Genomic DNA, 24,586 nt, shown 5'->3' on the forward strand with positions numbered 1-24,586 from the left:
TTTTCCTCTCTAACAGGTAAAACGCCATCTCAAGAAAATCCTGTTGGAGTTCATCCTGTCAAAAATTCTATTTGACTTTACAGGTTTGGTAGCAAAACATGATCAATCCCAGTGTGGTGGTGCCATTAAGTATTTGGGAATTAATCCTGTATAAATCCTAATGGAATTTTTGACTGGAGCCTTGAGGCCCTCGGGCTTTTTTTTTTTTTTTTGGACCTTTATTACAGTCAAATAAGAGACTTTACAAGGCTTTGCATTTGCAGGCCAGACTGGACTCTGGAGTCTCATCCCTCATTGCTTTCTATCCATCCCTGAGATAGAAGCAGTGCCCCATTAGTTTCAGTGTCCAGACGTGGACAGCCTCAATGGATGGGCCTGTCACGGCTCCCTCATTTGCCCCATGTACAGCAGGGTTTGTTATCACACATCTAATTAGAACTTGATAAAAAATATTTCACAAAAATCCAGTCATTAAATATAGTTTAAGGAGATTTATGGTCAAATATGCCTTAAAGATCTTTTAATGGCTCTGCTGACTTGTTAAGTTTGTAATTAATGATCTTCTAATACATACTGTGGTGTGATTTAGAAAGCACAATGAGATTCTGGGAATGAAGTCGTTCTGGAAAAGGGCATCTGGGGCTCCCAGAAGCTATATTAAATAGTTCTTCTCAGACTGGTTTGCTTAGAGCCATAAAGTCTGCTGTGAAAAAGTTCAAACCCATCAGCGTCTTTACATAGATGTGGCCATTTTTATGTTAGGGTGCAGGGAGCAGTGCGTGATTATGAAGTTGTTGCTTTGTCATTTCATAATAGTCAATTAGCGTGTACAGAAAAGTCCTCCACTCCTCTGCAGCGGGTACAACTACATTGTTTAACAGTTTTATTTAAGCAAAGGAAAATATCTCCTTTCAAAGTACACTTATCCACACAGTAGAACTAATAAGCAAATGCACATGTATGAAACTGTAAGTGCATTATACTAATAACAGTTGCCTGTTTCATCAGGAGAGTAATGGTGTCCTTATTAGCATAATTAATGACAAATGGCAGTGCAGCATTGGTGGATTGGTTCTAGGGGATGATAAATTGGTGGATGCCCAGGTTAGTGGCTGCCAAGGAGGCCTCTTTGGCTGTCATCCCTCCTGCTTCCGCTCTGGCACAGTTCATTACTCACCGTGTGAGATGCCACTTTACATTGCCTGGTACTGTGAGCATGGAGAACTTAATAATGCCACCCACAACCACACAGGGCCTGCTGCTTTACCCACAGTCCAGAGGGCAAGTAGCTCAGCGAGGGCTAGGGGTTGTGGGGAGCAGGGCAACATGGGAATCATCTCCTGCAGCTGCACTGATCAAAACAGATCACGCGTCAGTCCCTACTTCAGGGGAACCGGGGCCATATGACCCAGTCTCCTGTGCTGGTGAGTGTTTCTTGTTAGGATTTCTGGGGCTCGCCACATCCCTTGCATCATTACGGGTTAGTTTGCCCACAGAACCGCTAATTAAGAGGGGATTTGTGTAATTGTGCCTTCTGCTGTGTCCCATCCGGCACATGCAATTTACTGTCAGCCCTCTGCCAGCTTTTACACTTGTCCAGAGAGGCGTACCCCATTTATACACACATTCTGCTGCACATTTACCAGCAGCCACAGCTGGGGATCAATGCCAGTGCCATGGCAATGTCTTAAAAGACACTGTGCTGCTGATTAAAGTCTGATTGTCCATTTAATTTCATGAGAGCGCTCAATAGCCAGCCAGCAGAAAGGGCTCTTCCAGTATTTCTCCATTACTGCGTGCTCTGACAAAAACAACTATAAAATAGGATTTATAAGTTTAGTATATCGAGTGACCAAACAATTTTGGTACTTAACATTAAACAGCCTGCTCTTCATATAGACTCAATATCATCTAACTTACATGAATGCGTTTTGGAGACGTTATCACACATGTACACACCTCCTCAGAGTATTTGGTGTTATGCAGAGGTGTTTGTGGCCAACTCACTGTAGGTGTTGCTGGCTCTGCCCACTTTCTGGAAGACTGATGGACCAGCGCCCGACTGGGACTGCCGCCTGGCTCCCTACCCACAACCAGATTTCAAGGACTGCTTGTCACAGATGGAAAAGTAAGTGGGTCATTCTACATAAGCTTGCCATTTTGCATCTCTGGTAACAAAAAAAAAAAAGATTTAAGTTTAATATCAGATGTCTAAATATGCCACTTTTTTGTTTGTTTTGCCAAGTTTTTTATTTTTGCTTTACTTGACTATAAAGGCCATTATGAGATGCTATTGCTTGGCTATATTTCAGAGTACAATGTTTGGTGCCTCTTATACATTTCACAAGTATTCTTACAACAAAATGAGCATATCCTAAGGTAATACAACACATTTTCTAGATAAAATGGTAAAAGTCTCATTTGTTTTGTAAAATAATTTTCATTGAGGGCAAAACAGCAAGCTCGTGTAAAATGATTCAGCTTCTTTTCACTCTGTTCTTCTCTCTTTTGCCTCCACAGTTTTTGAGTGTTTAGCCCAGCCTGTAGTATGTAAAAATAATCGCATGCATGCACTGCATGTCTCGTATACTACTCTTACCATTAAAAATCATTTAAATTTGTTTACATTTTTAACATTCGGCTGAAGTATAATTAATATTTTAGTATAAAATAGTTGAGTCGCTGTCAGGAGAATTGCAGCAGAAGCTTGTGCACACTACAGCGAGACAGGGAAAACAAGTTGCAAACAGCCGGCAGAAAAAAATAAAAATAGATTATCAGAAACACTCAACATCATTGCAGTGTATGATCTATTTTAGTATAAATGTTATTCGCATTTTAGAATGTTAATTGACTCCCCAGTAAACATTTAAATAATTCAAAAGTTACACTTCCACTTTTGCAAGTGAGATTTTTAATATATTGAAAAGTTTTTTTTTTTTTCACTCATCTGTCTAGAGGGTTTGAAAAAGCGGGAAAAAGATAAAAGAAAAAGAATGGGTTTCATAGAGCCATAGTCATTAAAAGAATCTGAAAATAGCAACTCGCTATCATCTGTTCTCATAGCACGGGTCAGGAGCTCTGACACCTCCAAAATTCCTCCTGTCAGGGTAGGGGGCCATTTGTATTCTCTCTCATTAGGCAATTTGACTAATGACCTGCCGTGGCTGCAGAGCTACTGAGGGACCCAGAGCCTCGCGCCCTCTCTCTTGCAGCAGCCTGAACACACACCCTCTATTGGAATGGCACAGATGGCATGCCCGGACGACAAAATAAACTACAATATGTCTCCGAGATGCTGTCAGGCCTGGGCACTATTTCTCATGTCAGAGTGGGGCTAAGGGCTGTGAGTGGGCATAGGGGGGTCCTCCTCCAGCTCTCTGTTCATCTACTCACCATTATCTGCAGAGGTGACAGAGAGCGGGGTCTGCAACTAGAATAGCATCTCCATGGTCTGCATAAAGAATCCACCTCAAATTGAGAGTCACACCGACAGGAAAGGCATTGCAATGTCTAGCCTGGGTACACATAGAGAAAAGTCAACATCCAGTTGTTTGGAATATGAAATCTAGAAGCTTCCAGATAAAGCTCTACCCAATTTTTGAGCAGCTTTACTTATTATTTCTGATTATTTTATGGCACTAAACAATAGAAACCAGCTCAATCATGAGTTAAAAAATTGTAATAGATGCTCGCTCGCACTCGCAGATTATTGCCCTAGCTGTGACTTTCTCACTTAATTCAGGTGCGAGACAGATTCACCCGAGTAATCATACTAGACAGAGATCAATGCAATTCTGCTGAATTAGTGAAGTGTAAAATAAAAGTTCATCAACATTCCTAAAGTGTTACTCTTGAGTTGTGGTTCAGGTAATATGGGGTATGCTCGATCACCCACGCATATTTTTCCATCAGTCAGTGTCGGAGCACAACTTGCTGTGGTTTATGTGTGTGTGTGTGTGTGTGTGTGTGTGTGTGTGTGTGTGTGTATGTACGGCTGTGTGCATGGCCATGTCTGTTAGAGCCCTGGAAATGCAATGTATGGCGCTGCTGAAGTCCTGGGTGACAGTGCATCCAACAATGGAAGAGTGAGGGATTAGTGCTCAGCCCAGCGTACGAGGGAGCCCTTCCCGCCCTGAAACAGCCATTCATCTGTGCCCAGGGGCTGGAGATGACAATGCAGCCATTGCTCATCGCACCTGACGGAGCCATTAATAAGGCAATGATCCACACGGGGCCTGTGCTGACTCCGTTCTTTACACTACAATCACTCAAGCCACAGGGTCCTCCTTACTTAACGCCACCTCTGCACTCACCGCCGGCATCATCATCACTATCATCATCACCACCACCAACACCACCATCATCATCATCATCATCATCATAGGCGTAGTCATTGTACCAAAATTCCTGCCAGATGTTTTCATATTGACTGCTCTCATACACTCCCAATGCCAAATAACTACCCAATTCCCCACACTGCAGTACACTCATGAGTTAATGGACTGTAGCCCGGCCATTTGAGAGGCTGGAACATGCTTCATAGTGGGATTTCTGGTCAGAAGATTGGATTTACATTATTTTTGCCCTTTGCACCTTCAGATTTCTCCATGGTACAGCATTCATTCCTTACCACCAAGTCATCTCCCGCGCCTCTCCATTTGTCTGGATGTAAGATAGCTTCTCTAGTATAGATGGTGGAGGAATACAAAGTGAGATCTGGTTTTAAATGTAATCCTTGAGCAATAAAGAAACTCTCTGGCCTTCAACTCTGTGCATTCATCTGTCCATGCCACACAGATCCATCAGCAGCTACAATCTCAGCTTCCTGTAGCTGGCTGATTAAAATGTATTCTTCCTGCCTACCTCTTGTGGTGTTGGTGCTCCCAGCGACACAGTAGAGCATGTTTATTCAATTGCTTTTATGAGTTTAAACAGGCCATCGTGCTTAGCCGATCACCCTGGCTTCCTCCTTCTCGCTGCTCCAAACAGCCACACATCCAAAGCCGCTACAGTGAGGTTGCACTTGCTTTTGGGTGAGTGGAAAAGGAGCTGGGGCTAAACCTTTTCACTCATTGCACCTTTTTTTTTTTTTTTTTAAGCAGTGTCAGTCTTAAGGCCCTTCCATCACTTGGTTGGTAGGTCGACCACTTTGACCCAGACTGAAATATCTCCACAGCTACTGGATGGATTGCCATAAAATTTGGTAGAGACATTCAGATGATGAATCCTAATGACTTTGGTGATCACCTGACCTTTCCTCAAGCGCCACCATGAAGTAGACATTTGTGCTCTTGAGTGAAATATCTCAACTATTGGGATGGATTCCTGTTGAATTTGGTAAACACACTTAATGTCTCCTTCATGAGCTGAACTGTAATAACTTTAGTGGTCCTTTGATTCCCATTTGCCCTAACTGTAATGTTTTCAGTGCTGATTAGCAAATGCTAACATGCTAAACTAACACAGTGAACATGGTAAACAAAGCTGCTTAACATCAACCTTTTAGCATTGTTATTATGAGGATGTTAGCATGCTTGTGTTAGCATTTAGCTCAAAGCACGACGGACCACTGCGGACTCTTGTTATTACTACGTGTTTTACTGTAGGATATGACTGGAAGCCAAGAAACTAAATAAGCTTTCCTGTAGACATGAGGGTGAGGGTCGTGCTTTGATTACAAAGATCACATTGTACTACACTTGTGTGGAAAGTGCCAAACCATGGATGTGTGTAATATCCAAGAGAGGAGAGGAAGTGTCAAAGTGAGGGATATTTTAGAATTTCATACTTTTAAATATTGCTGTGAACAGGAAAGACCAAAAGGAGTGTCAGCTCCAAAGCGATGACTCATGAACAGCTTCGGCTTACATTTATGAGTTCCTTTTCCTGTGCCAGCGGCCTGATGGACTGTGGGTAAAAGAACACCAGTTGGAAGCTTGGCCTCTTGATATTTGGGGCTCCTGTCGAAGCCAACGGCAGCAGAAGTTTTGTGCTTCCAGATTTGGGAGTTTTATAATGAAGCTGAGCAGCTGCAGTGTTCCCTTCAGTCTGGAAACGAGAGGCTTTGTGTCCCTTGTCACCCTGTGTTAATTTGGGCCCTAATGTATTTTATAAACAAAGGGCTGCTCTCTAGCCTGACAGTCATGACACCTTGATTCCAGTGCAGGATGCAAGCAGTACGGGGTTACACCATTAATAATCAACTGGCAGCCATCACACCATTTTAACCACGATCATTATGATAAAGGGCATACACTTAATTACAGGCCTGCTTAATTATAGCTCTGTTGAAGCTCGTTTGTTTGGTCAAATGCTAATTATACCACCACGCTCTTGGCAAGTCCTCATTTCAATCCACTTTTTGCCGGCTGAACAGTGTGGCTTATTTTCATGCAAATTTGATATCTGGTGAATGTTTTGTCTCTCTTCTTTCCACTTTTCTGTGCCTAGTGTGAGTGTGTCTTTGTTTCGGAGGTGAACATCTCTCAGACAAGACGGAATCGGGAATAATCAAGAGTAATTAAACTGGAAGAGGGTTGGAAAAGGGCTGGGTTGGAGGCTGTCTCTTATACACATCTCTGATAGCTTTTCTGCTTTATAATCCCACATTTACTCTTGTGGAAATACTCAGAATCAAGAATAGGTAGTTGGGTAGTAATACATTTTTTTTTGTTTAAAAAGTCGAACTAAAACTTTTTTTCTTCTGTTTTTTGCAGCTCTGGATGATGTGCCCTTTGTGATCTCTCAGAAGTTTTTTGACAAACCCAAAGAGGTAAAAATTCTCTGAGTAACTAGTGACAAAATGCGAAATTACTTATTTATTATGTGTAATATGAGAGTGGTAATGATAGTTACTTGTACCGCAATCACTCCTTTCCTTTTCTTTCCATTCTTTTACTTTGTTCTTTTCATTTTCTTTGCATTTGTTTTCCTTTTTCTTTCCTTTTCCTTTCCTTTCCTTTCCTTTTCCTTTCTCTTTCTCTTTCCTTTCCTCCAGACTGAGTGATGAATGCGTGCAGTCAGGCAGAGCTGGCTCAATGTAGTCCATTTGGCTGGCTGGCGGCGGTTGTCACTATAGCCCCGTTTGTATTGACACAGAGAGGGAGAGGATTAAAGATTTTAAGCATGCTTACTTAGCCATGAGCCTAACCGCCATGTTTCTTGTGTGTGTTTTTTTTTTTTTTCTCCTTCTTCTTCTCCCTCCTCCTCTCCCTGCTTTTGATTTCAGATGCAGCAAGTCAATTTAATGGGCATTACGATCAAATCCCTGGCAGAGATCGAGGAGGAAGTGAGTAGAGGCTGCAACGCTCGGCTGCCGCTGACGCTGCTGGCCCAGAATGCAAAGCAAACGGTCTTGGGGTTGTAATTAAGTGTCTGAGACAGCGAGGCCCTGTTGGCTTCACTAAGCCCCAATTGAATAAAAGCATGGCCAGGCTAGGCAGCCATTCTCTCTTAAAAGCTTCGTCTCCTGTTCCAAAACACTTGACTTTTATCCCCCAATTCTTCCCTCAAACAGCTCAATCTAGCATCTCACACAGTGCTGGAGATGTTGAGGAGTTTTTTTTTCTGGTCAGATTTTGCATGTTTATAACTTTTTTTTTTTTTTTTTAAGTTTTCAATCAGCTTCATCTTCAGTAATGAAAAATGTAGAGACCATGAAACACTGTAGCCTGCGGGCATTAGTCGGAGGAAAATCATCAATGTGCAGCTCCTTCTTTAGAGCCCATGTGTTTGTGAGAGCAAGAAGGAAAAAAAAAAAAAGAGAGTCAGTATGTGTGCTGTATTTGTGTGTGTGCGCGCGTTTGTGTGTGTGTGTGTGTGTGTGCGCTTTAAAGAGAGTGACAACCCCCCTTCTCTCTCATTAGCACGGTATCTTGGTATCAGAACTGCCAGGAAGTGACAGACCACTGTAAAAGAACAGGTGCTGTTGGGTTTGAGATGTGTTACAGAGCAAACACTCCCTCATCAAACTGGGTGTCTGTTCTGCACTCTGCCTCTGTCTTCTGTCACATACTATCCAAATCACACAGTCGCCATCTTGTCATATGGTCATCTGAATGAAGCTCATTGTCAGCGCAGGTATTAATGGTGTGTATGTGTCTGTGTATGTGTGTCCAGGGTGGAGACAGGCTGGCTGCTCATTCTATATGCTCTTGTCTTTTTTCCTCCTCTCCTCTCCTCTCCCTCTCCCTCTCCTCCTTCCTTTCTTCTGAGAGAGTGTGATTAGCAGGAGGACACATGGTGAGCTGAGCTGGAGAAGGGAAGGGAAGGGCATGAGAAATCATTAATTACAGCCGCGCTGGAGCTGATGAAGTAAATGTGAGATAGTGTAACACACAGGATTTAGTGAAGTGGACGACAGCACAAGATTAATGGTGGGGCCAGGCTGATGAGGATGAAGTCACAGCTTAGCTTGATAATTAGTTTCCAAGTGGAAACATCCCTCACCATTGTGTTATTTTTACTTCTCTCCTCTTATTATTATCCCATGATGATATCTGCAGAACAAGGGCTGGAAATACAGTTGGTAATATTCTCGCAAACACGTCTGTAGCACTTAATGTTTTCTTTTCTTTGTCTAGTTGTGCTTGTTTTTCTCTGTCAGCGTTACACTATAAATTTAACGTCCATTATGTTTTCTGTCTCAGAGCTTCTGTTGAAGTGGCTCATAAACCAAACAAGTCACAATATTTAGGTTCAGTAAAAGGCTGTTTTTAGTATGAAACTGTATCCCGGTTTTCTAAATGCTGGTGGGTGAATTTCTCCCTCTGTTGTCCAGAAGAGGTCACTGTCCATGCATTCGCTGTTGGGGTTTTCAGACCCCCCCCCCCCCTTCCTTTAGAAACTAGTGGCATTTCGGCACAGAGTCTAATTGCTTCGTTTCTAAACCCATTCAAATATATAGATTCATGAGAGAGATGTACTCTCTAGAATTATACATATGCACATGTAATTGAGGAAAACTGTTGTAATCACAGCCACAGTTGTAGATAAGACCATTTCCTAACAGGCATCACTTAAGCCATGTCTCGGATGATGTTGGTTCCAGCAATTAGGCATTCTTTTCATTTCCCAAATGACTCGCAAAACTTGCGGATATTATAATTGCTTTTAGCCACGCATATCTAATTTGTGTCTTTTTAAGTGTTAATTAGTAAGCGATTTAAAGTGACATCTTTATGTAGTTTGCTCTGTTGAAAAATGTTGTTGGCGGCTGGCTAATGATTTGCAGAGGGAGTATGCTAGGGTGGAAAGAAGACTGTATGCACACATGACAAGATTTTCATTAGCACCTATGTATGATTGGTTTTCAGTGTTTGTTGGGAGTTATCTGTGTGTGTGTGTGTGTGTGTGTGTGCGTGCGCGCCTGCATATGCTTGTGCATGTGTTTCCCTGTGAATGTATGGAGGGACAGTGGTGTACAGGGGTATGTGAGAGGTGTGAGAGGGAGAGCTCCAAATAGAGGTGGAATTAATGAAGACAACATGTCACATATTTTTGGCAGTGGAGCAGGGACAGGAAATGAAGCTCGGCTCGTCTGGGTGACTGCCGCCCATGTTCCAGTGTGTCACTGTCCTGTCAGCCTGTGTGTAAAACTGGCAGACATTGATACATGCTCTCCCTGATAACACCCCATTCCCCCATCCATCATCTCCACACACACACACACGCACACACGCACACACACATATACACGTACACACAGGATTATTTATTTACTGTGCCAGATGTTGAGTCTGAATTTTAGTGTGGTGGAGGGGGGCTAGATTTCTTCACAACTAACAGGCTTGTGATATGTGACAGGTTTTGGGTAACTTGCAGCTTCCCCTCAAGTAGATGAAAATCGGGGAAGGTGGTATTTTGATCGAGAGAACCCGGTTTCAGCCATCGTGGCTCCGTGGCTTCTGCTGGAGATTTGGAAACTTATTTCAGTGATCATACAGCATCACCTAGTGCTGTGTTGCAGTAATACAACAGTGTAACTTTGTGAAGTGAGCAGTACTTCATGTCACAAAACTTAATCGTTCAACCAGTGGAGCTTCACCCTCCAACAACATGAATGTGTTACTCTCTTTCTTTTAGAAAGTTTGACCATCAACTAATCAAAAGTGAGTGTTTTTAGTGTAGAATATTTAGTTACCTCAGTCACCTTCCTTAGGAACTTTGTCTTTCTTTTGATCATTTCCTAATGATCTGTATTGAAAGAATATGAAGAAATTGATTAAGTTATCGCGCTGCTGGGAACTGCTTATGTTTTTGAGGATGCTTGATCCAACTTTTTCTCTTCCAATAGAGATTCTACTACATCTAAGTCACCGTATCTGCTTATACCAAACACCAAATACCACTCCAATGCTCCCATTCCCCCAAATTTAACATCTGTATGCCTCACTGTGTGAAACTCAAGAATATTTATGTTAGCTAACTTGAGGCTAGAGGTTGCTGTGAACCTAAAAATTGACTGACTGATAGCAGAAGATCTGAATTTTATAATAACATTAGCAGAGAAATAGTTATTCATATGGATCTGTCACGTTCTCTATTAGAGCCAATAGCGATACCTTTGACCTTAAATGGTGTAACCTCCATGTCTTATATTTGGGTTTGTGCCATAATAGGACAGAACAGACTTGTGGCAACAAAACTGCAAATGTCTGGGGATGAGAGGTAGCAGAAGTTGATATTTTCAAAAGAAGGGAGTTAAAATACAGTCCGTTTTTTTGCACATTTTTCTGTCTTTGAATGCCACATAAGCCAAGAATGTTTGAAGCCCTGTTGCTTTTTATAGTCATATCCTCAACATCCCAGAGGGGGGCAGTGTTTCTTCATATTTTTCAGTCTTCAGCCTGGATGACCACTTAAACACTGTGCTGTAGGGCTACTTTTATGCTTGTGGCTTCCAAAAGGGGGAATAATATTAAACCATTATGTTTTAAATCTATGGTTCGACTGCTATCAGTCTCTTACACTATGTAGATAATGGTGCTAATTGTGTGAGTCTGGATTTTACTGCAGCATTTCTTATAAATGTAAGCTTTTGGGAGCTTTGGGATTAATCATTACATTAATGCAGTTTGGTGCAGTTTGCTGTTTTTGTTCTGCTTTGACAATTTACTTTGAATCATCAGTGTGTACTTCCTCTTCTTCTTCTTCTTCTTCTTCTTCTTCTTCCCACAGTTTCAGTACAACTTCAGGACAGAGCGAAGCATTGCTGTGTAACTTTACTCCCAGCCCTCTCAAGCTGACAGAGCCACATGGACTGAAAAAGTACCAATGGACAAAAGGGATCATTTATATACAATGTACTATTGAAGAAGATTCGGGATATATCGTAGAAAATGTATACATTGTGATTTTAGACAGAAAATTTTTTTTTATTTTAATGGATTCTATGTAAATGATTCAGTTCTTGAAAATCATTTTGATAATATTCAACTTTGAACATTAAATTTTAGAAAATGTTCAACTTATTTATCTAGAAAGTGGCTTTTCTAAATTTGTGTGTTGTGTCTTATCTAACTCAGATAGTCTTAAAAGAAGTGTTCACAATAGTTTCATGCTCAAATTAAACAGATTGAATGATAAAAGTATGTTAGCTGTGACTCACATTTTGCTCATCAGAATAGCAGGGCCGTACTGGCAGTGAGTCGCAGCCAGAGAGGACAACAGGGAACAGAGAAGCAGCCTCATCACACACACACTGACAGGCCCCTCTGAAGTTCATTTTCCAGCAGAGGCATCTTTCCATCACAAAGTTTATCATGAGCAACGTGCGGCAACAGCGAGCAGAGCTTTGAGATGCGGGCCCCTTTTACCCCAGATGCCCACCCACGTCAGCTGTGACTCCTTTACTGAGCCAGAGCTTTGAGATAGAACAACAGTAAGTTTCAGCTCTGCAGTATGTTAGTCTTGTCTGTAGTGTGATATTCTTTAGCCCTAATAAACCCAAAACACAAGAGTATATTTTCTCTCTAACAAACTAACAACACCTCGCTGCCACTTCACTGCCAGACACAGAAGCAGCATTTGCACTTGGATACCAAAACATCACTTTGTTCTCACTCCCGCTCACATGTCATTTGCAACTAATTAAATTGTCAGAATCCATTTGCACATTTTTACAGGTGTAATTAGTATTAGAAACTCATTAATGGATTAATGTCCCTCTTGTTAATTAGACTCTCCTGCTAAGTTTGTGAACTTGCATTCTGCTAACAGCGCAGGTACTCTTTTTTTATTTATTTATTTTTTTTTTATTATTTTTTTTTCCTGACCAAAATTCCTAATGGCTTTTGGTATTCACAGGTGTTTAATGAAGCGCACAGCAGATGACAACCCTCTACCAGCGTTTGCGTTAACTCCTCTGTTCTGCTGCGGAAATCAAAGCGACGGTCTGAGGAATCCTCTGCAGAGGGAACAGCTTTCATGCTCCTTCATGAAGGTGACACTCATGTCAGTGATGCCCTAGAGCGCAGTGACAGGCTCCAGCAGCCCTCCTCCCTGCTGCGCTTAAAGTGCATATAAACACTACGCCATATGTATCCAGAGTCGTACGTAGTCTGTCGGAGCAAAAGGTGGAGCTGTGCTAATTTTCCATTTTCCACCATTACTCTTTAAAGTAATGTATGTAAGAAGAATTTTTGAAACATTGAATAATATTAGTATTTATATTAATGACTTAATCCATGCATTTTTTTAGATAATGTTTTGTTTCAATTAAGTTAGATTATATTCTCTACTTTTATATTATTTAAAATCCAATGAAAAGGCCGAAACCAACAACAGAGGGATCTTACAAGCATGTATCGACTACCTAGTTAAATATATCATATTCCTGCGTGCAGTAGACCTTCATTCTTGTCCAAAAATTATTATTAAAAACACATGGATGAGCCAAACCTCCTTCATTACAATGAAATTGTTTATTTTGAATTGACCTCACATACACCTCCTGCTACTGTAAGTACTCACTAAAGCACCAAGTGAATATTAATCCTCAGCTCAAAATAGTCCTCTACAAACACTCTATTCACCGTTGTTTGAGTAACATTAGCTAAAAACAACAAAGGTGTATATTCCTGGCCTGTTTTAAAAGGTTTACATCTTCACTAGACGCAAATGTGATTGGGGCTGAGTGCCACAGACAAGTAGGGAAGCTAAAAATATTAAGATGCGGACTACTTGTTGGTTTAAGTCTTTTCATGGGAAGTGTTGGCAATCGCAAAAATATAGCAGCATTATCTTTATCCTCGCAAGTTAGTACAAACCAATACAGAGTATTATGTCCTGTGTTAGCAACATTCAGGGCCTTGCCGTCATCAGAGCTGGACAGCAGGTTGAGTCTGACATTAGCTCTGCAGGTCAGATGTAAGTGTTTAGAGTGAAACTGATCATTAGTCGGGCGTTCTGTGTTGATGGTGAGTGAAGCAGCAGCGTAGCCAAACTCTCCAGATGGGCACAGAGCAATCTTGCTCTCAGAACCACAACTCCCTCACGAGCCCTGCCCAGCATCACCCATCAAAAAGCTGCCTCACATGGTTTCAGTTTTCCTTTCACTCCACTTTATGATATGGAAAATGATGATTTTAAAAGACCACATTTTAAAATTAAAATGGATTCAACTTTTTTTGATCTGCAGTAGTTTAAATGATAGTGGAGTGGCCGGGGGCTATTGTCTTTAAGTCTTTCACATATGGCGAATCTGTTTCGAGGCATCTCTTAAACTCCCTCGCTATCTCTAACTGACCGGGCCCACGTTAGGCTCCTCAGTCGCTGCTGCTGCGTCGCTCGGATTTGGATTTGGCTCCGCTGAAGTTGAGCTGAACTGCAGAGCAGCACATCAAAGCCCCACCCTCTGTGAGTCTGCCAGATGTCCCGTGGTCATTTTTAAACTCACACCCCGGCGCATGACATGGAGCAGTGTGTAAGCATGTAGACAGAGGTGGATGGGCTGCTTGGAAATTGGAAAAGGAAGCCTGTATTTATGAGGTGGTTTGAGGTGCTGTGTTAAGACGGGCTTAGCCTGCCACTCTCCCTCTGACAGCCCTGTTTCCCCCCTGAGCTGGGGTGACCAGAGACACAGAGAGGTGAAGGAGTGAAGGCAGGAGGCCTGTCAAAGGAGGTCCAGACCAGAGCTGGACCCATGGCGAACACACTCTCAGGCAGGTGATGCAGCAAATCACACGAACAGAACATGTAAAGCCACATTTAATGTCCACTGGATTCGTATTTTCATAACAAGAGCAAACACAGACGTTGTGCTTCATAATGTGACTCCATCGGGCTAGTGCATGCTGGGATAGGTTCAGTCTTCCGCGACCTTAAAGGGGAAAAGCTTGTGAGAAAAATGAATGAATAAGTAAGTGCTGTTTTTCTAAAACACACAGGTTGTAGGCAGTGAAACACTTACTCTGCCATTTAGCGCTTACCTCCAACAGTCTCTCGTCTCTTCGTTCCTTGTTGACGTCATCACAAGTTGGAGTGCCCCACTGAGACTTAAAGCAAGAGGTTAGACGTGTGGTCTCCTCCCTACCGCCACCTTAACAAGCCCCTGGGCTGCAATCCGAGGGGAGCTGCACATCAAATCTGTCTTTCCGTACCTCAGCTAGAGGTAAGATGAGTGATCTCCCAGAGCAGGGATCGCCCCCTCCCTCCCCCACACAGCGGCTCTCCTCCCCTCTCTCTCAGCCACAGCGGCCAGCCCATGTGAGTCAAATTATTGTAATTGAGCAGGGATGGAGTCGGGTGTGAGGTGATCTCTCTCTTCATCCCCTCCTTCCCTCTCTCTCTCTCCCTCTCTCTCTCTCTCTCTCTTTCCCCCTTTTAGATATTTCTGCACGTGTTGTGAAATGACCAGCAAGCATCTTTTTTTTTTTTTTTCTCTCTTCCCTCCAACACTGCCTGTAACACAGAAATCAATTAACTCCTTTCAAGTCAGATCAAAGGCCCAATACACCGTCCAGGTCTCTGCACAACCTGTGGGACAATTAACTCTCCCTTTGGACAGCGACCAGACTGGACAGATGAAGGGAGGCTGCTGCCACTGTTCACATACGTGTGAAGTAGTCGTAAACAACGGGAAGTGATTGGGCGGAATTTCAATGAGCATCCCCCTAATTTACCAGTTAGTTGTGCATTAATACAATAGGGTGGTTTTCATTCATCTGCTGAGGACATCATGACTAAGGGAAAATGTACTTTGACCTCTGTGTGCATTTTAGCGGATGTTTGTGCTATAAGCTGCATGTGGCTGACATGTTCACAGACAGATTATGAGACAAAGGGCCTGTGCACGCCCACCTCTCTTTTGTGGGAGCAAGATATGGAGACTTAAACCGACTAGTTTTGGCAGTTGTTGTGAGTCTCTTTGCAGTAGTTTTGTGTATTTTGGTAGTTTTGAGTCTCTTTGCAGTAGTTTTGTGTATCTTTGTAGTTCTTGTGAGTCTCTTTGCAGTAGTTTAGTGTATCTTTATAGTTGTTTTGAGTCTCTGCAGTAGTTTAGTGTATCTTTATAGTTGTTTTGAGTCTCTGCAGTAGTTTAGTGTATCTTTGTAGTTGTTGTGAGTCTCTTTGCAGCAGTTTTGTGTATTTTTTATGGCCGGAGCCGCCTGAGTCCTGGGCCCCTGAGCCTGTGCCCACAGTAGGCCTGTTCAATAATCCTTATGGACATGTTGGTAGCACAACATATGAGTGCCACATCAAACTGATAGGACATAGGGGAGTGAGTGGAGCTTTCGTCCACAGACAGGTGCACTGACCCTGTCCACCCCTGAAGGTGCCACTTGCATTTTATTGGACATTTATGGCCGGCCAGCATTTTTTAACAGCCACCTGGATGCAATAAAGGACCAGCTCCTGAGCTCTGGCTGCCCAGAGGATTTCCCAGCAGCTCCCGTGGGACCTCTGGCTAGTTAAGATGTTTATTAAGCTGAAAGTGGTCCAGTGGGAAAACACAGCACTTCTTAGAGATTCGGGCCAGCAGTTTTCTTGTTAGTCGGAGCGCTCCCCGGAGGATTGGTTTTCTTTTCCTTTCAAACCTCAGAGGGAGGACAGGGTCAGTTCACAGGGCACAAGGTTGACCAACTAGTAACTAGGCACATGAACCCAGGAAGGAAAATATCTCAATACCATCAAGGTCAGCCTGGAGTGATTCCCACACTTACATAAAACATACCCAGCAAAGTAAGCTAAGCACACCCTAGTCAGCTGCAGCATAAAGCAATGTAGCCACTGTAGGAAGTGATTTGTTTAGATTTCCAGGAGGCAGCAACAACAGTAAGAATATAGAAAGTGGGTTTCAGTCATTGCATCTGTCTGTGAAAAGGTTTGCTTTCAGAAAAATCTTCAGAACAAGAATCTTTACACTTTTAAAATTATTCTTTTTATGAAGCTACAATGTAAATTGAATAATATATGTTAAACACATAGATGTTTCATTCTCTTTAATGCACAACTGAAGTTCTTCATTGTGATGTTAGCTTTGCTTGCTGTTTGACAGATCTTGACCTCACTAAGCTCTGCTGGACCTCTAGTTCAAAGCCTTGGTCTTTAGCCTCAGGCACTGCCTTAATAACTTCAGTTAGCCTGTTAGCCTTTGTTTTGCTTCCTAAATGTTTATCAGCCGTACTCTGCTTAAAGGAAAAGAGTTTTGAAGACATCGTTGTGGAATCGTGCAGTTAAAATTACATCTCTACTGCTCAGCTTGATGAATATTACTTTTTTTTTTCTTTCTTTTTTCTCTTTTTTCTTGTTCTCATTTAATTTTGAACTTTCTCAGGGCCAAACTGCAGAGCCTGCGGTGAACACATTGTGAACTGAGCAGCACATGCAGCCGGTGATGGGTTTTTAGTGCTCTCTGCCTAATGTTCAGGACAGATTAGAAATGTTCGCCTGTGACAGATGCTGTCTAGATCTTCACTACCAGATCCACCCAGCTGCAAAACATCTGGTGGATTTCTACCTTTTTCTCTGAAGTGCAGCCTATTAATGACACACTCATACATGTGCACATACACTCACATTCAGTACACACAAAACACGTTCAGCGACTTTGATTGAGGCAGAGGAAAAACATCACACATATACAGATGGTTGATTATAAAGATTTTTTTTATTGCCACTGGTCCCGGAAGCCAGATTTTCTGCATATTTTTTTTTCCTGTTGCAATGATTCGTTTCTTTTTTCTTTTTTTTTTTTTATCCCTATCATTGTTTGTGCAGTACATATAACGCCTGTATTACCGCTGGTACCAGGTTCAACTGATTCTCCCAATATGTGTTTGCCATGAAAACAAAGCCATTCAATTCCAGCTCAGTATCACCGCCAGTATCTATGTAGAAGTATTTAGACTATCTTTCACTACTTCAGCCACAAAGTCTGCGAGCACATGCAATTTATTCAGCAGACACAGAATTTATACATTCCACATGAGGAGCGGGTAGCGAAGGCCTACGCTTGTTGTTAATGGCACACATCCTAAAATCATGCTCCTGGTCTCCCGCAGCTCGAAGTTTTTTTCGTCAGAGGAAACATTATTTTTGCGGAGACAAATCCACTGAATAACATGATCATCTGATGAAAGGTGCTGCAAATCTTTGCCTGAGCTGTGACACTTTTGCTAATGATGAAAACGGTCATGTAACAACAAATGACCTGTATCCCACTGTGACGTGACGGTGTAATGTCAGTTGCACGTGAGCCAAAGGTTTTCAAAGTTTGTGAAAGCCTCTTCTCAAAGGACAAACCATTGTTTTGTTTGTGTAACTTCTCCACTCAGCACCTCTGTGTGGGAGATTGAATGGTCCTTGTTGGAGAAAGATTTAAGTTTCTTCAGGCGATCATCAGTTAGACAAAGCCACATATACACATGGGTGTGTGTCTCATGGAGACCTTTAGAGTCCATGGTTTAATTTTGTTTAAAATCACCACGCAGTAAGTTGTTCCTCATGTGTCTGAACAGCTTAGGCTCACATGAAGACTTGTTTGTCCATGGCCTGTGTGTGAAGTAAAACAGAACGGAAAGGGAGATTCCCACATCACAGAATAAAAGCATTTGTTATTGCTGGGTTTCATAATATATCATCTGTTGCCATCTGTGATCCAACTTTGAACAGCTTTTTAAAATGTTTTGAAGATAATCCCTTGGAAAAAGAAAACTAATCATTAGGCTTTCACAAAACATTTGATTTTTTTTTATTTTCTATTATTGTCATTATGTTTGTATGACACATTTCAGTAGAGACCTCATTCAATTTACATTTTAGTTTTTTTGATTTTACCACAAAAGGCTTTAATGAAATATACTAACAAGTACATTATAAAAAGAGGAAACACATGTTATTTTTCTTATTTCTCCGAAGAAATGGAAATAGTAAAAAAACACAAACTGACTCTACAATAATATGACAAAAATAATAATGCTATTTTAAAAGACATAATTTGTGCAGTGCATTTTTGGCATAAAACAGGAATGAATGAAAAATATATATTGTTTTCATTTGTATATCCAATAATAATTTGTGTTTTTACTGTATGTAATTCTCTCTGCTGCTTTAACAATTAACATTTCATAACATTGAACCAAATGTAAAAAGTCTTTTTAACTTATTGCTAGAAAATGAGACTGAATGTGCATAAAATCTAATTTTAATCTACAAACACTTATAAGAAAAAATACACAATTGTACACATTTTTCCTGTATAGTTTCTCTTTGGTTGTAATATAATCTAGTAATGTAATTTTTATTCTTATTATTATAGAACAGAAAAGTCAGGGCTTATTGGAATAGTTGACAAATAACAAAAACCACAAGAACAGATGAAAAAAGACCAAACTGACTAAATGCAAGTCAAAATGCAAATTCTACAATGAAGAACATATAGATAATACAAGTAATATACATAATATCACACTCTGTGGTAAAGGAACATCTTCTGCCATCTCACTGTCAGAACATTGCCAAATCTTTACATTCGTAATAGATTTGACAGGATTTGTTTTTTTATTACGAATATTTTTTTTAACTATAGGATGACACATTTTTAGAGTTTTTGCAAATTAACAGAGTATACACATCAATAGTAGAAATACTAGGCATGGGGTTTCTATTATTGTTCTGTTAAAAGTCTCATTAAAAAGTTACAGGAGGATTAAACAGGAAAATTTAACTATAACATACAAATGCCTGTTTATAAATGTTTTACGAAGTATTTAAGATAGTGCAGTAATTCATATGACATTTCGTGTTAATCATAATGAAGATAAAAACAGGCCAATTAAGTGTAAGATGAAGAATTTTGAAAATACTATATGATTTAAAGTATTAAAGACAAATCATGTAGGCTACTGTGAACTTTAATGAAAGTTTGAGAAACAATAACATTGTATTTATGTGAATTGAAAGAATGTATTCAAATTTATTTTATTTTATTAATATACAGCACATGATACTTTTTTATCAAACCTGATTTTATAGTATTTTATTCTCATGTTCTTCAGTTAATGGTTTTTTTTTAAGGGCTGATAGAAGTTTTGCTGTGGTGGAGCAGACTAAGTTGTACTGCCTGGTTCTGTCCAGCAGGGGGTGCTGCTGTAATTCAGATGGTGGGTTTTAGGTGGTTTCTGGTAATATCAGCATACAGCTGTGAAGTAGTGTGTGCTCCAGTCAGAAGAGCAGCTGCATAAATCTGACTGCATTATGGATCACCGTCATTAGATGAGCTGGTCCTTCACAAAAAGGAATGATGAACTTTAGAATGATGATACGTGCTGGAGATTTATGACAAAATGGCAAGAAATTTGAACACATTTATCAAAAACATATTTTACTTTTGACTGTACTTTTCACAAAATTTTGATTAAATGCACTTTATTAGATTCTTATTTTTATATGATAAAAGTCCCATATTTTGGGGATTTTTTTGTTAATTATAAACACTAAAATAAAGGTAGACGGGTAACAAACAGGAGATGGAACTTTAAACTGCAATGTTTGTTATCAGTGAATGTGCTATTAAGGTAATATTCATACATTTCCTTGTTTTTGCAACAAAACAGTCAATATTCACTTTTTATGTCATTAAATAATTTTAATTTGATTTCAAGATGATTTTTAGATTGACATCCATCCATCTATCTATCTATCTATCTATCTATCTATCTATGTGTTGGTCATTTGTCTATCTATCTGTATTATCTTTTGTTTAAACAATTATATTCATTACGGTTTTCAACTTTAGATTATTGTTCTGTCATATAGTTTAAATTACATTAGTAGTGATTATATCAGTAGTAGCACTACAGGAATAAGCATTTGTATAATTGTATCTATGTTTGCATTACTGTAATGTGGTCTATCACCGCTTGGAAATGGGGCTATATGATTAGATCTTATGTAAATTAAATTACAGCTCCATGTGTTAACAAACTTGAGCCTACAAATGCAGGTAAACAGTTTTCAGCCTCACATTTCAAACTTGTATGTCAGCTCGCTGTCACACAGAGCTCTGTCAGGCCATCTGTCAAGAACTCAATAAATTTGTCAGTGAAAAAAAAAAAAGAAAAGCTGAATCCAATAAATCATACCATAAACAAATCTAGCCGTGGGTTGACAGTGCTGTATTATACTTGGGCTTAATCCTCAGGGAGTTGGGATTATCCTGCAGTATCATATTTTTTGGCTGTCTCAGTAAGGTAAGAAGGACCATGTGGTTCAGGCAGGAATAAAAGCAGAAATATGTGAGTGAGTGGGAAGAGGGGGATGTGACGTAAATAGCTCCACTGTTTATCTGTGAATTTAAATAAGCTCAAATAACATTATACCATGTAAATAATGCTTATAAGAATTTTCAAAAACAAAATTACAATATCAGAAAGAGCCGATTTGTGACTCGAAATAAAAAGTTTAAATCTAAACGAGTATTCAGGGGCCCATAGGCCTGTGGGGCCCTTTAGGCAATCTCATAGCCTATTTGTTATTACAGCAGTGCACTTCCCGTTTGCTTGCTGTGTGAAATCACAGTATAACAATATTCATTTTTTAAGATTTGAAAGCAGCTGAGAAGAAAATGTAGAAAACATTAAGACTCAGCGAAGTCAGATCAAATTACAGACCATTCGTGGCAAATTTCCGACGTCCAAACCTTCAATAGGCTTCACTGTTGATCCGCGACTGTCAGCGGCGACAGGAGCTCTCTGCCCTCTGAAAGCCCTCCACAGCCTCACTGATGACTTCAGACAAACGTCCAGAAGAGAATCGTGTGCGGGCTAAAAGATGAACAATATCAAACCACTATTTCCTCCCTAATTCTTTGAATGTCTTTAGGATGAGAAATGATTCGCTGCCGCGCAGTCCCGGTCTGTTTTTTAAGATGCTCAAGTGCAACTCGGCAGCAAACAAATTAAGGGTGCCTGTATGTTTTTTTTTTTTTCATTCGGGCTTTTAAAAAAAAGCATCATGGAGAGCTTAGAAACACTCATTAAAAGATCAAAGTGAGTTAACTATTAAAGTCCTCTGGCCCTGCAATTTAGGGAGCCATTATGTGTTTGGTTTGCTGAGTTTCTCCTTTGAGGATGTGAAGTGTTCTCCTCATTTTCACTAAGGTATTTTATTTTAAAATGCTTATCGCTGCGCTTTGTTTGAGGCATAATTGAAAATGCTCACATTTCAGAAGCTCCTGCCGATATTGTAAAAGAAAAAAGATTATGTCACAGCGTTCATTACAGTCCACGTGTTCAATTTAATACGTTATGATTTTACGTTTTCTAGGATGTATTTTTGCGATGCATTGATTGTAGCCTCTCAGAGCTGTGAGTTATAAATGAATGGATCCAGTGTGGCTTATACACAGTATGATGCAAGTGTAATTAAGACTAAGAAAAATTGTCGATATGTTTTACAGCCACATTTTAGTTTAATTAAGACATCTGTTTAAATTAGATTTAAGTTTAACGAAGCCATTAAATAATTGGATTTATTTATTGTATTTAGAATTAGTTATGTTTCCTTCTGTGGCATATTTTTTTTCGAACTTAACATAAATGCATAATGACACATTCATTTAAATAGAGGTAATAACATGATTTAAAAAAGATAATTGCCAGTAGAAGCCTAGATTTCTTCGTTTTCTTACCGCACTTTTGCTCCAAACTTAGTTCAACAAAACTGCACAGATTTTCGCAGTTTTTATCTTTACTCCTGCCCCACCATTACAGTCTAGGATCATAATTTCGCTTTTTCTGAAACCATTTTTTCTATAGTTCACATCCTTTCCCTTTTTTTTAAATAATATTCAGAGTCATTACATTCACTGTGAAAACTCTAATCGAAATCACAGCAGACACACAGGGAACCAGCCTGCAGGAATGTGCATGGCTGCTGTAATGGCGCATTATAATGGTCTCTTACCTTTCCGATGGATGCAACAGTTCTGCTTACTTTACAGTCAATTGTTTAACTTTGCTTTCTGTGCTGCACACCTGCTGCAACGTTTTCCCCTGCCTGGTGGAGGGCGAGGGAGGGCTTGTCATGTGGAGGCTCATTAAAAACACCGCGGGCTAAAAGTTGGCGGATTGATTTATTGAATGAATGTTTGATGTCCTCATTCACACAAGTGACCTGGCCAATAACTGCTGAATGAGCAGAGGGGGAGGGGGAGACGGTGGACAGGCTTTATATGTTTTTTTAAATGTATTGATTATATTGTATTGATAGTGCTCAGCTCATAATGCTGCTTAGTGGTAAGATAATTCAATATTAGTGCGAGGCGGAGGTAATTGACCCCATGCTGATAGAGGCGCTGGAGATACAAGAAAAAAAGCTAAGCCGGGGCAGGATGACTTCATGACTGGCAGGTATGGACTCATATTAACAAAGCAATTGTCCTTTAACGAAAAATACATTCATTTTAATATTCGCATTGTATTTCTATGTACTTGAAACAATTCTGATCGTTATAAGCCTCTAAAAAAAACCTGACTGTAAGTGAAGTATCCTCCGTGCTGATCTTCCAGATAACTGCAGCTGTTCTCTCTCTGACCGGCAGAGGGCAACGCCAACAATCTGTCCTCTGTTTTCCAAACTGGGCTACAGGTCATCGCCTTGATGCTTCACAAAGGACATCAAAAACAACACGCAGCGACCACTTTGGACTCAAGGTAGAAGCTGCGAGCAGAGATTTCACATTATTCATAATTCAAGCCCTCGGTGTATATTTTTTGTTTTATTTTCTCCTTTTCTCTGACTATTTTGCCGTAACATTTATAAGAGTTATGATCTTTTTTGTTACTGTTTAACATGATATTATTATTATTATTATTATTATCATTATTATCATTATTATTATTATTATTGATAATAATAATAATAATATTATAATTATAATTATTATTATATAAAATCGTTGCTGCCAGTCAGTCATGCAGTGTCGGATTCGGTGCTACAGGCACGTCTTTGTTATCTTTATTTATCTTTATCTGCATGTTGTTTTCTTTTCTTTGTTTGCCTTTGTTTTTTGTGTAATTAAAATGCAGACAGATTCCACCCAAATCTCAACAGAAAACATTACTGCTTTACGTTTCCTTAAAACATACAGGATCTCAGTTCTGCTCCACGTGTCCAGTCGTCTTATTTTGTCTTGTCTGGGGCTGGAGCTGGGCCTGTAGCTTTTTTTTTTGTTGAGAAGTTGATAACAATCAGCCTCTCATGCAGCTTGACACGGGAAGCGGCGCACAATCCCATTAGCAGCCCTGTAATTTCACACAGGCCGGCCTCAGTGCACAGTATTCCTCTGCACGTTTCCAAACGTCTTGATCACATCTTGACAAAGAAATGAACCGATCACTCATGAGTTTTATTAACTTGCACATCGGCTGTATGTTTTTTGTTTTTAAATCTTGTGTATTTGTGACGCTGTGGTTTTTAAGTAGTCGGTGTGGATTTATTTTATTCTGCACGAAGGCTCATTCCCCAGATGAAAGAGCAAAGTGATCAGTTGATGATCCGCCGATAATAAGAGCTAATCCACAGCTGATGTTGCCCTGCAGAATAAATACAGGCCAAGTTTGTAGAGTCATCTTCAATTATTGTTATTATGATTATTATGATAACTATTATTATTATCATTATTATTATTATTATTATTATTATTATTATTATTATTATTATTACAGCTATTGTCCCCTGAGCGGAGGATGGACAGACTGAGCTACTGGTGGCCACCTCAGTGCTGGACAGCCCGCTGTTATCACCGCTGATCGCCAGGTGCATCAGCAGCTTCCACCAGAAACAATACACAAAAGAGCAGGGAGGAAAGCATGTGATGCTCCAGAGGACACACAGAGATATCTGTATTTCATCTTACTGAGGGAAATACAACAATCCATGATGAATAACCTATAGAATGATTTTTTTTTAATTATTTATTTAATTCCTCTGGTTTTTAATAGTTGTGTGTTGTTTTAGCTAAATAATCAATACAGAATGCACCATTTTACCACAAAGCGTGCCATATAATAAGCCTTAAAAGTTTAACGACATTATTATTATTATTTTTATCATTATCATTATTATCATTATTATTATT

At 40.1% G+C, this 24,586-nt stretch overlaps 2 protein-coding genes across 8 annotated transcripts in view; both read left to right on the forward strand.

The window, feature by feature from the left end:
* Window positions 1–11,591, forward strand: part of LOC111645093 (multivesicular body subunit 12B-like) — a 32,390-nt gene extending 20,799 nt beyond the window's left edge. The window contains exons 8-10 of one of the 6 annotated variants that reach the window (XM_023394149.2): window positions 6,720–6,775; window positions 7,232–7,291; window positions 11,182–11,591. In XM_023394149.2, the coding sequence (XP_023249917.1) occupies window positions 6,720–6,775; window positions 7,232–7,291; window positions 11,182–11,223 (158 nt within the window). In that variant the 3' untranslated portion in view covers window positions 11,224–11,591. Of the gene's footprint in view, window positions 1–2,012; window positions 3,030–4,022; window positions 4,770–6,719; window positions 6,776–7,000; window positions 7,153–7,231; window positions 7,292–11,181 lie in introns of those variants that run through there. The other 5 variants (XR_015436279.1, XM_087170349.1, XM_087170350.1 and 2 more) reach the window with 5 other exon arrangements.
* Window positions 11,592–11,733: 142 nt separating this feature from the next.
* The window catches only part of lmx1bb (LIM homeobox transcription factor 1, beta b), a 59,811-nt gene continuing 46,958 nt past the window's right edge, over window positions 11,734–24,586 (forward strand). Inside the window, exons 1-3 of one of the 2 annotated variants that reach the window (XM_087170348.1) lie at window positions 11,734–11,884; window positions 12,183–12,227; window positions 12,310–23,159. The gene's annotated coding sequence lies outside the window, so the exon portion shown is untranslated. The remainder of the gene's footprint in view (window positions 11,885–12,182; window positions 12,228–12,309; window positions 23,160–24,586) is intronic. The other variant, XM_023393875.2, reaches the window with a different exon arrangement.

This window comes from Seriola lalandi, unplaced genomic scaffold, assembly GCF_002814215.2.
Source record: "Seriola lalandi dorsalis isolate HSWRI2012SDOR001 ecotype SW California unplaced genomic scaffold, Sedor1 jcf7180002054945, whole genome shotgun sequence".
Taxonomy (NCBI): domain Eukaryota; kingdom Metazoa; phylum Chordata; class Actinopteri; order Carangiformes; family Carangidae; genus Seriola; species Seriola lalandi.